The 18,083-nt window shown below is 40.2% G+C and overlaps 2 protein-coding genes across 4 annotated transcripts in view; both read left to right on the top strand.

The window, feature by feature from the left end:
- LOC122543150 (AP-3 complex subunit mu-2) overlaps positions 1-5,938 on the top strand; it is a 36,715-nt gene extending 30,777 nt beyond the window's left edge. The window contains exons 7-8 of the mRNA XM_043681522.2: positions 1,425-1,569; positions 3,852-5,938. Coding sequence (XP_043537457.1) covers positions 1,425-1,569; positions 3,852-3,952 — 246 coding nt within the window. The 3' untranslated portion in view covers positions 3,953-5,938. The remainder of the gene's footprint in view (positions 1-1,424; positions 1,570-3,851) is intronic.
- Positions 5,939-10,140: 4,202 nt separating this feature from the next.
- The window catches only part of LOC122543151 (deoxycytidine kinase 2-like), a 30,574-nt gene continuing 22,631 nt past the window's right edge, over positions 10,141-18,083 (top strand). The window contains exons 1-3 of one of the 3 annotated variants that reach the window (XR_006309935.2): positions 10,141-10,943; positions 16,031-16,065; positions 17,846-17,965. Coding sequence is in view for 2 of the 3 variants with exons in the window: in XM_043681523.2 (XP_043537458.1) it covers positions 10,658-10,943; positions 16,031-16,065; positions 17,846-17,965 (441 nt within the window). In the remaining variant the exon portion in view is untranslated. The remainder of the gene's footprint in view (positions 10,944-16,030; positions 16,066-17,845; positions 17,966-18,083) is intronic. The other 2 variants (XM_043681523.2, XM_043681527.2) reach the window with 2 other exon arrangements.

Here is an 18,083-nt window from a genome sequence, read left to right as displayed (position 1 = left end):
CATTTGGTGGTGAAGGAGGTGAATGTTGGAGTTCCCAATGATGTTGGCTGCATTGCCAAGTGGTGTCAAGCTTCTTGAGTGTTCTTCGAGCTGCACCCATCCAGGCAAGTGGACAGTGTGACGATGCTGCTCGTTGAACAAGGTGAAGTTGTCCTTGTGAAGTTTTCAAAAAAAACTTTTACAATGAAAGGGGAGTGGCCAATTCTCCCAGCTCAGCTTTTCTCTGGTTTGGTTTGGTTTGGTTTTGGTTTTTAGCAGCCTGGCTGTTCAGAGTTACTGGTCAGTTGTGAGTTGGGAATCTAAAAGAAACCATTACATGGAAGGAGTTCCATGTTGAATCTGTCTGCCATCTCTCTCTCTCTCTCTCTCTCTCTCTCTCCTGTAAGTCCCTGTGTTTGATTGTACCCTTTGTGCCATGGGGTCTGTACGGGGATTGTTGCAAGTATTTGCAACAGCATCGTGAAGTTGGGATAATCTGTTGGGTTTCGAGACAGGTTAAGTTATTCTGTATTCTGTTAACTTCTGTTTTGTTTTATTCAGTAGTCTGTACATAAATTCTGTTTCGATTAAAACCCAGGGGTTTTGACCAGCTGCATCACTCCTGGAATATGCACTGTACACCTGCTCAAAACAGCTAGAAAAGTTCAGGTCTGGGCTACCTTGAAATATTTTGAGGGTCTGGCCTGCTCCATAACATCAGTATTCCATTACAATCCTGGTTTATGCCTTGTAGATGGTGCACCGGCTTTGGGAGGCAGGAAGTCAATTAATCACCAATGAAATCCTAGCCTGTGATGTGCTATGGTAGTCACAATATTTCTGTGGCTAATTCAGTAGTTTCTGGGCAGTGGTGACCCCCAGCATGTTGTGATGGTGGATTCAGGAATGGGAATGACTGAAAATCAAGGGTTAGATTATCTCATTGGAGATGGATGTTGCCTGGCACTTATGTGGTGCGAATATTACTTGGCACTTACTTGTCCAAGCCTTACTCTGAATGGATACAGAACGCTTTATAATGGGAAGAATCGCAAATGGTGAACCCCAGACGAGTTTGAATCAGCTTTACCAAAGTTTTGCAGAGCTTCCTTATTTTGGTATTTTATGCCAGTATTTTCAAGATGACCTTGCGACTTGAAAGTTTTGTCTACACCCAGGTTATCTCTGTTCCTGCACCTGCTTTAAAATTGTACTCACCTTGCCTTTCCTCATTAACCTTTCCAAATATGTAACCATTCTGTTTCCTTCTGTGCAGACCAACTATGCTTGGCTTTTTGGGGAACTTGGAACATTTTCGGAAATATTTACAGATTTGGTTTCTGCATTAATGCAGTGAATGTTTTGTTTTCAATATGACAAATTTTGTGATTTGAGTACTTTTAAAGCTGTAATAATACAATAATTTGTTGTCAACGTTTTTGCAGATACTGTCATGGGATATCGGGAAGATTAACCCACAGAAGCTGCCCAGCTTGAAAGGTTCCATGAGTCTCCAGGCAGGTACACCCAAGCCTGATGAGAACCCCAATATTAACATCCAGTTCAAAATCCAGCAACTTGCAATTTCAGGTAAGAAAGGCAAAAAAAATTACCTTGATTTTTAGCTTGCTTTTGGGGTGGTTACTTATGGACTCTGGAAGTAAAGGGTGCCCTTGTGCACCTGCATATTTTCGTAAGCTTGGAGGTTTTCCTGCTGTTTACAGAGCAGGACTGTCTGATTCCATGTGTGCTTTATTTTGATGACTGTGGTTACCATGTTTTGCTTTCTCATTTTCATTATTTCTGAATTTTTGCCCTGCTTATTGTAAATGAAGTCATTGTATGTGGAAATGGGCAGGCATTTCACTGAGGTAACAGAGGCATAACTGGGGAGAAATAACACTCCCATACACTGCTTCAACCTGCACATTTGTCTCTATTGTTCTGATATTTTGAATTCCAAAGAGGACAATTCTGCTTCTTAAAAGTAAAGCCCAGAACATTGTACCCACTTCTTCCTGACCTTTAAGCACATTTAAATTTTTTGAGTGAAATAGGTACAAGTGTAGAACTAGAATACCAAAGAAAGTCATGCAAAGAATCAGCTGTTCAAAATTTGCAAGAAAAATATTGTTTTTAGCTTTGTTGAATTTTGCTGCTTACAGTACTGTGAAATATTTTATTATTATGCTCTTTTTCTTCACATGAGTGAATTGAATTGATTGTCATGTGTCCTGAGGCACAGTGAAAAGCTTTGTCTTGCGAACAATATGGGCAGATCAGAGTTAAGTAGCATAGATAAGTAATAGGTAAACAGCGGCAAAAACAAAAAAACACAGGTACAGGTGAATGTTAAGAGTTTGTGTCCATTCAATATTCTAACAATAGCAGGGTAGTAACTGTTACAAAACTGGCTGGTGTGTGTGTTCAGGCTTCTGTACCTTCTCCCCGATGGTAGAGGTTGTAGAAAAACATTGCCAAGGTGGGATGGATCTTTGAGAATGCTGGCGGCCTTTCCTTGACATCAGGCCTAGTAGATGGATTCTATAGATGGGAGGTTGGCCTTTTGTGATTGTCTGGGCCAAGTTCACCACTCTCTGTAACTGTCTCCGATCTTGAATGGGTACAGTTGCCATACCAGATAGTGATATATCCAAGTAGACCTCATGAAATGGGTTGTACGTACTGATGAGGAGAAAGTGAGGTCTGCAGATGCTGGAGATCAGGGCTGGAAATGTGTTGCTGGAAAAGCGCAGCAGGTCAGGCAGCATCCAGGGAACAGGAGAATCGACGTTTCGGGCATAAGCCCTCCTTCAGGGCTTATGCCCGAAACGTCGATTCTCCTGTTCCCTGGATGCTGCCTGACCTGCTGCGCTTTTCCAGCAACACATTTCCAGTGTATGTACTGATGATAAAATTGAGTGCAATGGAGTGTGGAAAGAGCCAAAAACACCTTTAATGGATCTTGACAAGAACTTTAAATGGACTGAAAAGAATTATTTGATTGCGTTTAGTCTCTGTTAGGTATTATAGAAATAAATAAGAAATACTTGGACTTGTGCAGTATCTTTAGGCAGCTAATGTTTTGTCTTGAAGCAAATCAAGGATACAAAATGGGAGTTGACTATTTTTAGGCATCATGTAGTGAGTTTCAGCATTAATCATTCTGTTTAAAAGTTGAAATTCACACATCAGGTTTCACACATGAGCTTTCAGAGTGCTCCACCTTCAGGTAGCTGTGAAGCAGGATCATAAGGCACAGCTGTCCAGAACTGCTCTACAGTTCACTGGTAAAGGAGCAATGCTTTGAAAGCTAGTGCTTTCAAATAAATCTGTTGGACTATAACCTGGTGTTGTGATTTTTTAACTTTGTCCACCCCAGTCCAACACTAGCTCCTCCACATCATTCTGTTTTAAGTTTGAGGGGTTAGAAAAACGAAGTGCACTTTGATTATAATTAGGTTTATTGTCACATGTATTCACACAAGTGCATTGCAAGTTTACCAAGTCACCAATTGCAGTGCCACCTTAAGTACAAAGGTACCTAGGTACAGTGTGATGCTGTACCAATCTCAGAACAGCATTTCATTTGACAGCTGTGTGACATTTTGATTTTTGATCCGTTATCAATATGACTACAATGCAACTGCAAATATGTTTTCTGCTGGAATATGGAACTAGATACAGATGATCATCTTGACTTTACAACTGCCAGAGTCTTTGGATTGTCCCTTCATTTCTTGCAACCCTTTTCATTTTTGCGTACTGTGATCCACAAAATGCAATTTTAGTTCTATGGACTATACCTTATTGGCATTGACTTCTGAATGGAATAAACCCTCTAACTGATATTGTGTTCCATCTTGTCTCAGGTTTGAAGGTAAATCGACTGGACATGTATGGTGAGAAATATAAACCATTTAAAGGCATCAAGTACATGACAAAAGCTGGAAAATTTCAAGTTCGAACATAACTCTTCTGAAGGCAACTGCTGCAGCAGCAAGACTCTTTGCCTCCCCGTTTGCTTACCAATTGAATCTTCCCTTTTCCCTGTGTGTTATGTTGTTATTAGTACAACCAAATGACATCGTTAACCGTACTTGAGGGGCTTTTGAGTTGAACTCCAAGTTAACTTGCAGTGTTCTTGACGTGAGCCAAAGGTTTATACTTGATGTGCCCTGCTGTGAAATTTATTTACGCCTTCCTGACTTTTAAGAAATGCTGTTTATTATCATCAACTACCTTATTCTCAAAGAAAATGATTTAAATCTATTAAATTCTAACTGGAAACATAGTTTCTGGGGCAAGATAAAAGCTGAAAAATTGCAAAGTGGTGTTAATTTTGCATTGCAGGGTTGGCATACGGAATAGAAAACGCAGTGTTATGGAGTGCAGTGATACTGTGTAGCACCTTCAACCAAACTCTCAAAAAACCATTGTCCTTTTTTTTAATGTTGTCATTATGTCAGTAACTTAGGATTCTGATTTCCGAAGGTGAGGATTTAATTTTATGTTACTCCCCATCATGAGGATATGTGGTTTTCACGTGATCTTGTTGTTCTCCCTAAAGGAAAACTGATATTCCAATCTTGAGGCAGCATAGTTAGTGGTGCACAAATGCCATAAAGGCTACATTTCTGAACCATGTTGGCTGGTGTCCTTGCATAACAACAATTATGTGCAGTACAGAATTCTCTCTTGACATTTTCTTTGAAAGATGCGTTGTATTTTCTGCAGTGCAGTGGACTGCTGCAAGGCTATTTTTTTGGACCAGATCTTTCAATCTGTTATCTTGGTTTATTTTCCAGACCATACCCGTACGTTATAGTTTTAAAAAGTGAATTGTCAACTATTGTGTGTCCCTAATGTCGATGTGGGAATGATTTGTGAAGTCACTGAAATTATTCAACGATTTATATATTCTGTGACTGGAGCATTTGAGTATCGGAATGGGTATCCTATTAGAAAGGACCATACAAAATAATCTTAGAAATGAAGCAAGATATGGTGAATGTTTGTAACAAAAACTTAACTTGAAAGTATATGTTTAGACATCTGTTTGACATCCTTTCGTCTTTCCTGATTTTCAGATCAGATGTGGAAGAATGTCTCAGAGAGAAATATGCATTTTCCTGATTTTCATGTTGGTTGGCCCTCTTAATTTGAGGGGCAGTGAATTAAGCAGGAAACATCTTCATTTCGAAGTATTATTTGTCAACAATCTTCAACTACGATGACATTACAATTTTGGTGAATAAGATGATGTACTAATAGTCAGCTTTGTGAATTCACAGCACAAATTGTCATCTTCACCTGCTCTCTTGCCCTGGATTATTTTTCCCCACCCAATTCTTTGTGGAATTATTAAACTTCAAAAGCTGTTGCTAAAGTAAATAGATCTTGCAGTTCTCCCAATAACTTTTTTATTCTTGTTTACTTTATTTTTGTTCCACCACCATTTTGACGTGCAAAACTGGAGATAGTAAACCTTTTGTTGATGAAAATAATTGAATTCAACACTGAACACTATTAACTGAATTTGATAAGAAAGTGAGAGAGTATATACAGAAAACAAAACAAAGCAAAATAGACATGTACTTTTTTTGTCATCTCATGAAGACTGAACTTCCTGTATTTGGTTCATTTAACCATGTTGACACCCAAATAAAATCAAGTCGATCCAGTCATTTAAAGATGTGACACAGGTTCGTGTGTAACAAACACCAAGATTACCTGAAACTGTTACCTCATTACATCCTTTTGGCAGATTTGGGTCATGTCTTGTATATGTTTTAATTTATTTTCTTTTAAGTATTTGGAAATATTTAACGGAATGAGTATTGGTGCAATTTCCTGTTGGTTAATGTTATTCCTGAGTATGATTCTGTAAGAATCTGATCATTTTGCTTGAGGTGTGTATTCTTTAGCATTAAATAAAGTAAAACATTATTGTAACCGATATCTGCATAATGTGTTGTCACTTGAAGTCCTTTTCTTTAAGCTCATAGAATGTTGTGGTTCTGTTTGCCGAGCTGAGAATTTGTGTTGCAGACGTTTCGTCCACTGTCTAGGTGACATCCTCAGTGCTTGGGAGCCTCCTGTGAAGCGCTTCTGTGATCTTTCCTCCGGCATTTGTAGTGGTTTGAATCTGCCACTTCCGGTTGTCAGTTACAGCTGTCCGTTGCAGTGGTCGGTATATTGGGTCCAGGTCGATGTGCTTATTGATTGAATCTGTGGATGAGTGCCATGCCTCTCGGAATTCCCTGGCTGTTCTCTGTTTGGCTTGTCCTATAATAGTAGTGTTGTCCCAGTCGAATTCATGTTGCTTGTCAAATTCGACTGGGACAACACTACTATTATAGGACAAGCCAAACAGAGAACAGCCAGAGAATTCCTAGAGACATGGCATTCATCCACAGATTCTATCAATAAGCACATGGACCTGGACCCAATATACCGACCACTGCAACGGACAGCTGGAACTGACCACCGGAAGCGGCAGATTCAAACCACTATAAATGGTGGAGGAAAGATCACAGAAGCGCTTCACAGGAGGCTCCCAAGCACTGAGGATGTCACCTAGACAGGGGACAAAACGTCTGCAACACAAATTCCCAGCTCGGCGAACAGAACCACAACAATGAGTACCCGAGCTACAAATCTTCTCAAACTTTGCGCAGTGTTTTTAGACAAACAGTGGATGAGCCCAAAATGTACTAGATGAATCACAACTGGATTGTTGAAAGACAGCACTTAATTTTACACCACATTCTTTTATTGGCCTAAAATTGAGATTTTTTTTCACTGAAATGCTAACATATCATGTCCCACCATTGGCCTTGAATGTACTCTTCTCCATCTGCAACCTGTTTCATATACTTCTAAGTGCAATGGTTATTTGATAGGTAAGAGAAGTGCAATACTCGTGTCGACCTTTTGAGTATAATTTCAGTGGTTGTACATCAGTTGCTACTCATTGTATTCTTTTCATATATTCAGCACTGTCATTACCCAGTACACTTCAAAAATGCCCATTCTGTGGTTCCATGTTCAATACCATTACAAATATGGCAGTTAGACACACATCTCACTCTAAATTCAATTTTCTCATTCTACAGTAATATACCTTGTTCACGTACCATGATGAAACATCCTTCCACATCTTCTGTCCTCTTGCAGTGACATACAATTTCCTTGGCAAATAAACTATTGTCTATTTTTTCTGTTCTCTTATTTCAATACTAACTTTTTTTGTGTTGTCCTTGCATGGACATAACACTTTGAAAGATCAATATTATCGTCCTGTTAGGGAAGAAATCAGCCAAAACAACTGTCTCACGATGTCACTTTGCTAACATGAGTAACTGTTTCATTATTGATACCATAACTTAGACACGTGTCCTAGATTTAATTCTACTTGCTAGTTCCTTTACACATTTCTTTCTCTTACAAAACCTTAAAGGCATATTCACTTTGCCTCTGGAAACTTGCACATTCCAAATTATAACTAACATCAGAAACCAAATGCTCTTGGTCTTCCTTCTGCTTCTTTTGTTTTTTTACATCACCACAAATTGGTGAAGGGCAAATAAGATCAGAGAGTTAAATGTATCATTCAGAGATTGGTGTGGGAGAAATCTTTCAGTTTATGGGATACTACTACCATACTTGCAGAAAGTGGCAGCAGTACCTATGGTTTGGTCTTCACTTGAATTTCACTGGCACAAGTGTTGCGCTGAATTGTATAATTTGGGCAGTGGAGAGGCTTTGAAGTTTAGCAGTTTGGTGTCATGTGAGGGGAGAAGTGATAAATTTAAATGGAAAGGACAAGGCAGTAGTAGAGGGTTACAACATGGTTAATCAACAGAGTGCAGCAAAAGGGACTGAACATTCAAACTTAAGGGTCTGTCAGTCAGCAAGCAAGATCAGAAATTACAAGCTGAGTAAAAATCAGAACTAAAGGCTCTGTACCGAAACATAGTATTGTGACAAAATGGACAGATTGTCTAATCAATGAGCTATAAATATATAATCTGACAGAATTGAATGCAAAGTATCAAAGCTAGGACGTGAATATACAAAGATACTTGATTTCAGCACAGAATGAAGCATGGAAAAAGTGGTGAGGATTGTGAATTAAGAGTAGAATAGGTTTGAGGAGCACTTTTTAATAAGTGTGCATAAAATGTGATTTGTAGGGTTGTTTACAGGTCTGCGAGAAGTGATTAAATCAGAGAAAAAGGCCTATCAGTCTCCAAAACAATCAAGTCAGCAAAAGTTTCATGGTTTAGGAGATTAAAGCTCCAGAAACAAAGACTTTTAAAGTGTCTGAGAGTAAGACATCATGCAAGACTGTTAAATGCATTTATAGAATACATGTTATGGAGTAAGTGATCTGTATTATCAGTTTAAGGGTCTTAGGGACAGTGATTGGAATGATGTCAGCCAGGTGGACATCATAGAATTGGAGTTCCTGATTGGGTCTGTCTGACTGGCAGAAACAGGAGTGTCAGAGGTGCTGTTTAGTCTGAGAGCTGTCTCTGAGGGAGCTGGCTCATTGTCAGGGACTTTCCAGGTGTAAATGAAGGGTGACTTGGCAATGGGTTTCTGGTCTCTGCAGAATTATTTCAATGACATCAAGGCATGCAGAAGTTGCCAAAAGAAAACCAAGTACAGCTTTGTGAACTGAACAAAAAACTATGGAAATAGGGTGACCCTTCATTGAAGTTTGAGTATTTATAAGACTGTGCTGACTTTATTTATGATATTTGTCATAAAACCCTTTCAAACAGTTCTTACAATTTGTAACATTTTTGTTTTTCCCCTTGAATGCTCAAAATGTTTGATTTTATTTTGTTAAATGTACATTGCAACCTGTTTTGAACATATTCCGTGACTGACCACCCCAATAAATCAATTACAAAAATAAAATTTATGCTGCTGCGATTCAGAGGTCACTCTGGGATCTGACTTGTCCAGTATTACTGTTACAGCTTAGTCCAAATCAGAGCTGTGAGATAAGTAATGCAATGTGGGTGTTCCTTCATCACACAGAATCCAGCAGTTCAAGAGCACCACTTTTCTCCTGGCAATCCGGAATAGGTCAGAAATGTTCATATTCAATGAATAAACAAACAATGCTGCACCCTCTCTCCCCACCCCACCCTGTTACTGCATTGCTCGTTATTTAAATACAACATGCCTAAGAAATTGAAGTGGAAATGTCACTTTTTTAAAAAAATAATAGATTCTAACCCCACATCTTTAATGCATTTTCTGAGCTGAGATATTACTTTTTTTTAAAAAAAATCTTGATATCTCAGAACTGTGGCTTGAAAGAACTTCTGAAATTTACATATTATCAATCAAAACCTGCATCCCCATTCTAAGCGATTAAAGACTTAACAGCAATCAATACATTGCATCAGATGTATGAAACTATGACCTTTTAGTATAAATTCTGTGTCTTATGATCCTGCCCCACTAGCTACCTGATGAAGGAGCAACGCTCCCAAAGCTTGTACCTCCAAATAAACCTGTTAGACTATAACCTGGTGTGGTGTGATTTTTAACTAAGAAATCAAAGATCCATGCAGTTAACCAGGAAAGAAGGCCTCTTGCACAATATGAAACTCAGACTTTCAGTTAACACACTTTCTGGCCAGGACAGCAAGTCGAGGACTATGCTCAGTGCTTCTCTTCCCTGTGAATTATCTTATACTTTAATTTGTATAAGGATTGGGAACCCAGGAGCAATCTTCTGATGTCACAGAGTTGCATCTCAATAAGTTTTAAGATCACAGAGCGATTGGATCAGAAGAACATTATTTCAGGTAATAGTCGAACACTGGAGAAAAACATTATTTCAGGTAATAGTCGAACTCTGCGTACTGGGAGTCGAACTGAGAGCATATTAAGTTAGATCAGTTCTTACTGATTGTTATGGTAAGTCAGAGCCTGACAGACCAGTGATGATCACCGGCAGCAGTGTTTAGTATTAATATTTAATAAACAATGTTACTTTGAAAGCTAAACCTGAAAACGACTTTAATTTCTTCACCAGTCTGAAAAGAACCCAAACTCGGTGTGGCGTCCAACCACACAAGGCAAGATACTTTTCATATTCTTACGTTCAATGATTAAGTGCACAAAACTGACCCGCTTTAGTCTATGTCAAGACACTGAATTAGCCGACGTTCCTTGAACATAACCTGATGCAAGCTGTCAGGCCATTTTAGCAGTAGGGATTGAAAAGCAAGAGACGGTGGCTAAGGCGAAGGGTAGGACAGGAAACCGCTTGGGGATGACACAGAGGGGTTGTACCAAATGCTCAAAGATGGTGCAGAAGAAGATGGATGCGAAGCGATAAATTGAAACATAAATTGTGCATCAAATTCGATTTTGTTTTGTTTTCGCGTAGATCATCCGCAGCCGGATATCTGGAATCCTCTTGAGATGCAAATCACCCAACCTCCTTCTTGATGGAAAAGGGCTGCTGGAAAACAACGTTGTTCAATTGCATTAACCCGGAACTGTTTCACCAAAATGTGAGGAGGTTGGTTTCAACAGAGAGGAAGCGAGGTGATGGAACGAGAGACAGGAGAGGCTGAGGAGCTGAGACAGGAAACGTGAGCTGCAGCATGATGTGTGCGGGGGTTCTGAGCACAGAGCTAATGAAATGGCTTTGTCCTTCAGAGCTCTCCTGATAAGGACAAGCGTGAAATTCACGCAGAGCCGGATGCTACACAGAGTGGCGTGTTTATTCCCCGACCCACAGTACGCTTTGCGAACCCGAGGACGGAGCTTGCTGTCCACCGTGAGCTCCCACTGGAAACCGGGCGATCGGGTTGAGCTGATGATGGGAACTGAAGCTGCTCGGAAACGCGTTTGCTCCAGAACGGAGCCTGTTGAGATTCACAGTAAAAGTCAGGCAGTTACCAGGATTTCAGTCGAGGGCAATATCGGTAGGGGCTCCGCAAAGAAAATTGAAAAATATAAAATTATTTGCAGGAGACTTAACCATCGCGTGAATTGTTGGTTAAAGAAAATAGTGCACAAGTGTTTTTGCTTGGAAAGGAACTGCAGCTGTCATACAAAACGTGTCTGTTTTGAATAGTGGCAAAATTAAGCGGATAAATGTGAAAATCTTGGATTGTGCGAGTTTTAATTTTCAAGTGCGCTGTCCGCTGGTTTCCTCGTGGCCATCGGGTTAAAACTAACATTCATTGCATTGTTTTCAATCCCAACTTCCTTCAGGCCAAATTTACATATCAATTTGAAATTATTAAACTTCCCAGGCACTTCTCAATTTTGAGAAGTAAATTATATCGCGCAATCCTTCCTGCAACGTGTTGCTTTCTTTTGTTCCTTGTTGCTGTTTTAATTCTTTCCAGTTCACTTTAGTTTCTCAGTTTAAAACTGTAATACAAATGTTGCAATTCTGAGATTGAAAATAAACTTTAAAACTAAACTGTACAACGAATTGAATTGAATTTATTGTCAGGTGTACTGATGCACAATGAAAAGCTTTGCGAGCAATACAGGCAGATCACAGAGTTAAGTAGCATAGATAAGTAAATAATAGATAAACAGCGACAAAAACAAAAACACAGGATAGCTATGACTGCGTTGCCAAATACCAGACTAATGCCATTTACAAGTTCACTGATGACACCACCACAGTCGGTTGAATCTCAGATGGCGACGAAACAGACTACAGATGGGAGGTGGAAGACATGGAAAAATGGTACACTGAGAACAACCCAGCTCTCAATGCCGGCAAAACCAAGGAACTCATTATTGACTTTCGGCAGGATGTTACTCATGTCCCCCTACACATTAACAGCACAGAGGAGGAATGAGTGGAGAGTGTCAAGCTCCTGGGAGTGGTCATCCACAACAAGCTTTCTTCGACTCTTCATGTGGACACACTGGTTACAAAGGCCCAACAATGTCTCTTCCTCCTCAGGAAGCTGAGAAAATTTGGCATGACGTCGAATACCCTTGCCAATTTTTATAGGTGTGCCATCGAGAGCATTCTGTCTGGATGTATCACTACCTGGTATGGCAACTGTACCATTCAATATCTGAGACGGTTACAGAGAGTGGTGAACTCGGCCTGGACAATCACAAAGGCCAACTTCCCATCTATAGAATCCATCTACCAGGCCCACTGTCAAAGAAAAGCCACTAGCATTCTCAAAGATCCATCCCACCCTGGCAATGTTTTTCTACAACCCCTACCATCGGGGAGAAGGTACAGAAGCCTGAACACATGCACCAGCCGGTTTCATAACATTTCTACCCTACTGTTGTTAGAATACTGAATGGACTTACAAACTCTTAACATTCGCCTGTACCTGTGTTTTTGTTTTTGCTGCTGTTTACCTATTATTTACTATCTGTGCCACTTAACTCTGTGATCGGTCTGTATTGCTTGCAAGACAACAATTTTTCCTGTGCCTAAGTGCACGTGACAATAAATTCAATTCATGTTGAGAGTTTGTGAATCCATTCAGTATTATAACAACAGTAGAGTAGAAATGTTTTGAAACTGGCTGGTGCGTGTGTTCAGGATTCTGTGATTATAATATTTTTAAAGGTTTAGTCCTGTTTATAGGTGTCATTGTCACGAAGTTTAAATAGTTTAACCACTCAGTAGATGCCTGCTCTCAACTTTATCCTGAAATACAAACATATAATAAAACACACAGTATCCTGGTGTTTATTAATAGGGGCACAAAGTGCAAGCTGAAGGTTTGTACTGAATTTTATAAGACGTTATTCAAACCTCAGCTGGAGTGTTGTGTACAGTTCTTGGCGCCATGTTTTTAGAATAATGTGAACACTAGCAAGTTGACAAGAATGGTTCCAGGATTGACAGACTTGTGCTATGAAAAGAGAGTGGTGAAATTGGGACTGTTTTCCTTTCAAAGGAGAAGTGTATGGGAAGATGTGACAGAGGTTCTTGATATCGTGAGCAACCTGGATAGTGTTGGGAGAGAAAGCCTTCCATTGGTCATAATCATAGAGTAATAGAGATGTACAGCACGGAAACAGACCATTCGGTCCAACTCGTCCATGCCACCAGATATCCCGAACCAATCTAGTCCCATCTGCCAGCACCTAGTCCATTTCCCTCTTAAACACTTCCTATTCATATATGTATCCAAATGCCTTTGAAATATTGCAATCATACTAGCCTCCACCACTCCCTCTGGCAGCTCATTCTACAAACATAACATGCTCTGTGTGAAAAGATTGCCCTTTAGGTCCCTTTTATTTCTTTCCTCTCTCACCCTAAACCTATGCTCTAAATCTGGACTTCCCCACCCCAGGGACAACACTTTGTCTATTTATCCTATCCATGCCCCTCATGATGTTGTAAACCTCTACAAGGTCACCTCTCAGCCTCCGACGCTCCAGGGAAAACAGCCCCAGCCTATTCAACCTCTCCCTATAGCTCAAATCCTCCAACCCTGGCAAAATTCTTGGAAATCTTTTCTGAACCCTTTCAAGTTTCACAATATCCTTCCATTAGGAAGGAGACCAGAATTGCATGCAATACTCCAAAAGTGGCCTAGCCAATGCTCTGAACAGCCACAACATGACCTCCCAACTCCTGTACTCAATACTCTGACCAATAAAGGAAAGCATACCAAATGCCGCCTTCACTATCCTATCTACCTGAGACTACACTTTCAGGGAGTTATGAACCTGCAAAATCTCTTTGTTCAGCAACAGTCCCTAGGACTTTACCGTTAAGTGTATAAGTCCTGCTAAGCTTTGCTTTCCAAAAATGCAGCACATCGCATTTATCTAAATTAAACTCCATCTGCTTCTTCTCAGCCCATTAGCCCATCTGATCAAGATCCCGTTGCAATCTGAAGTAACCTTCTTTGCTTTCCACTACACCTCCAATTTTGGTGTCATCTGCAAACTTACTAACTGTACCTCTTATGCTCACATCCAAATCATTTATATAAATGACGAAAAGTAGTGGACCCAGCACTGATCCTTGTGGCACTCCACTGGTCACAGGCCTCCAGTCTGAAAAACAACCCTCCACCACCACCCTCTGTCTTCTAGCTTTGAGCCAGTTCTGATTCCAAAAGGCTAGTTCTTCCTGTATTCCATGAGGTCTAACCTTGCTTACCAGTCTCCCATGGGGAACCTTGTCGAACGCCTTACTGAAGTCCATATAGCTCACATCCACCACTCTGCCCTCATCAATCCTCTTTGTTACTTCTTCAAAAAACTCAATCAAGTTTGTGAGACATGATTTCCTGTGCACAAAGCCATGTTGACCAACCCTAATCAATCCTTGCCTTTCCAAATACATGTACATCCTGTCCTTCAGGATTCCCCCCAACAACTTGCCCACCACCGATGTCAGGCTCACTGGTTTGTAGTTTCCTGGCTTGTCCTTACCACCTTTCTTAAATAGTGGCACCACATTAGCCAACCTCCAGTTTTCTGGCACCTCACCTGTGACAATCGATGATACAAATATCTCAGCAAGGGACTTCTGTAGCTTCCCATAGAGTTCGAAAGTACACCTGATCAAGTCTTGGGAATTTATCCACTTTTAAGCGTTTCAAGACACCGAGCACTTCCTCCTCTGAAATATGGACAGTATTCAAGATATTGCTATCTATTTCCCTACATTCTATATTTTCCATATCCTTTTCCGCAGTAAATATGGATGCAAAATGCTTGTTTAGTATCTCCCCATTTCCTGCAGTTCCACACAAAGGCCGCCTTGCTGATCTTTGAGGGGCTCTATTCTCTCCCTCGTTACCCTTTGTCCTTAATGTACTTGTAAAAACCCTTTTGGTTCTCTTTAACTCTGTTTGGCAAAGCTATCTCATGTTTCCTTTTCACCCTCCTGATTTCCCTCTTATATATACTCCTCCTGCCTTTATACTCTTCTAAGGATTCATTTGATCTATCTTGTCTATACTTGACATTTGCTTCCTTTTTCTTAACCAAACCCTCAATTTCTTCTGTCATTCCTTACACCTACCAGCCTTTCCTTTCACAGGAATACACCTAACCGGAATATACTGTCTCTTGACTGTCGTTCTCTCATTTCTGAAGGCTTCCCATTTTCCAACCGTCCCTTTAACTGCGAACATCTGCCCCAAATCAGCTTTTGAAAGTTCTTGCCTAATACCGTCAAAATTAGCCTTCCTCCGATTTAGAACTTCAACTTTTAGATCTTGTCTATCCGTTTCCATCACTATTTTAAAACTAATAGAATTATGGTCACTGGCCCCAAAGTGCTTCCCCACTGACACCTCAGTCACCTGCCCTACCTTATTTCCCAAGAGTAGGTCAGGTTTTGCAGATTCTCTAGTAGGTACATCCACATACTGAATCAGAAAATATTCTTGTACACACTTAACAAATTATTATCCATCTTAATCCTTAACACTATGATAGTCCCAGTCTATGTTTGGAAAGTTAAAATCCTCTACCATAACCACCCTATTATTCTTACAGATAACCAAGATCTCCTTACAAATCTGTTTCTCAATTTCTGCTGACTGTTAGAGGGTCTATAATACAATCCCAATCAGGTGATAATCCTTTTCTTATTTCTCAGTTCTACCCAAATAACTTCCCTGGATGTATTTCCAGGAATACCCTCCCTCAGTACAGCTGTAATGCTATCCCTTATCAAAAACGCTCCCCTCCTCTCTTGCCTCCCTTTCTACCCTACCTGTGGCATTTGTATCCCGGAACATTAAGCTGCCACATCCCTGTCCATCCCTGAGCCACATTTCTGTAATTGCTATGATATCCCAGACCCATGTAAAAAGACCGAGAATAAGAGGATAAAGGAATTTTCAAAAGAAACCGCTGCAATTTGCAACCTGAGAAGAGATATTTTCACACAGTGAGTAGGTTGGGTTCAGAATGCACTGCCTGGAAGTGTGGCGGAGGCAGGTTCAAACAAAATATTCAAGAGGGAGGAGAATGTTACTTGTATTACATTATGGTGAGAAAGCAACAGCACAACAGTAACCCATTATATCTATTTGGACAGGCGCTGCTGACAGTCTCCTGAAGTTTCATCCCGAGATAAGTACAATGTCATCTCTGTATTAACTGAAAAGCACAAGAGTGGCCATGTGTCTTCTGGAATGTACTTTGTAAGATTCTATGGAAAAATAGAAATTGCTGGAAAAGCTCAGCAAGTCTGGCAGCATCTGTGAACAGAAATCAAAGTTAAAGTTTTGGGTTTGGTGACCCTTCCTCAGATTCATTTGAGATTCTGTGTCCATTTTGGAGAGAGATTTGCTTTCTTTCCAAAATGGATAATATTATAATTACATGGGTTGGACAGGTCGAGATGTATATGAATAAGTAAATTGTGAGTGTTCTGTGAAAAGCATGCTCCGTGTAATAATAGCTTGTGTTCTTGAAGAACAGATGTTCAGAAATGTCAGGGTATTTTTCAAATGGGAGAGGTGAGTGTGGTTGGCTGTGCTAGCATTTGTTTGGAGAACTTGTGTTCCTGTGCATGTGCTGCACTTGTCTGAGGCTATAGAGGCACAAGTGCTGTCAAACCATCATCGATGAGTTGCTGTAGTGCACCTGATGCATACTGTCGACACTGTACGCTGAGTGGAGGGTGTGAATGTTTGTGGTGGTGAACCAAATGCCAACTGACCTATTCTTGTAACCACACTACGCAGCTGATCCAATTATGTTTTTGGTCCATTGGTAACTTCTATGATGTTATCTGTGGGATTCTGCTGTGGTAATGCCATTCAGTGTCAAGGTTAGATTGTGTTCTGCTGGAGGTGATCCTTGTCTGGTAACTGTGTGACACAAATGTTACAAGCCACTTATTATCTCAATCTTGAATGTTGTCTTGGTCTTGCTGCATATGGCTGTGAACTAGTTCAACATCTGAGGAGTTATAATGGTATTGAACATTGCACAGTTGTCAGTGATTCTGTCCTTGTGATGGGATGAAGGTCATTTATAAAGCAGCTGAAGATGATTGGACCGACTGAAGAACTTCTGCAATAACGACCTGGGTTGGGACAATGAGCCTCCAGTGATCACAACCACCACAATCTGTGTTAGTCTGACTCCAGACAAGATAGAATTTTCCACCTGATTACTATTCAGTTTGAATATCTTGGTGATTTCAAAACAGATCTTTGGAAACTCTTTCGTGTTTTTCAAAGCACTGGATAGTATAGGAAGAAACACAAAGAACAGCCATACTCTAATCTATTTGTTCCAGTTACATATCAAAACTCTTTAGTAAATCACTATCCATTTAAGAATGAGCAATTCCTTTTGGAAAGTATACTTGTGATCACATAAAGTGCTGACACAATATGAGAATGTAACACAAGAAATAGGAACAGTAAGAGGCCATTTGATTCATCCCCAGCTTACCCTGCCGTTACATGAGATTTTGACTGACCTGGTTGTGGCCTTAACTCCATTTTCCTTTCCTTAACCTCTGACGCCCTTGTCAATCAAAAATCTGTCTAACTCAGCCTTGACTATATTCAGTGACGTAGCTTCAACTGCTCAGTAAGGAAGAGGAATTTGAGATACAAACAAGCCTCTGAGAGATAAAAAAAATCCTCCTCCTCTCCACCTTGAATACAAAAGCAGAAAATGCTGGAAATACCTGACAGGTCCAGCAATGTCAGTGGAGCAACAAGTAAACTGAACATTTCAAGTCTGAAAGCTTTGGTTTTGGTGGTCAAAATAGCCAGGAGGAACTGGTATGAGTATCTTACAGGGTAATCAAAATGCAAACAAAAGCTATTAAACACTTCATGATCATGCTATTGTATTTTGTGAAGATTGACCAATTTCTTTCTGCTTTTACTTAGCTGTTGGTAAATCCACATTTGCTGAACTCTTGGAGCAGGTAGCTAGTAAGCAGTGGGAAATTATTCGGGAGCCTATAGCCAAATGGTGCAACATTCCAACTTCCAGCGACAGTGAAGTAAGTATCATATCCTTACAATGTGATCAAAACTGACCAAATTAGACCTGGAGGGGTGCTGTTTCTCTAATTAGAACAATGATCATCTTATTTAACAGTGGCATTAAAATATTTGTGA

This window comes from Chiloscyllium plagiosum, unplaced genomic scaffold, assembly GCF_037043375.1.
Source record: "Chiloscyllium plagiosum isolate Xiang-an unplaced genomic scaffold, Cpla_swu_hap1 HiC_scaffold_48, whole genome shotgun sequence".
NCBI classification, from domain to species: Eukaryota; Metazoa; Chordata; class Chondrichthyes; order Orectolobiformes; family Hemiscylliidae; genus Chiloscyllium; species Chiloscyllium plagiosum.
Note: the sequence above shows the minus strand (reverse complement) of the source record. Positions and strands in the feature narration are given on the sequence as shown.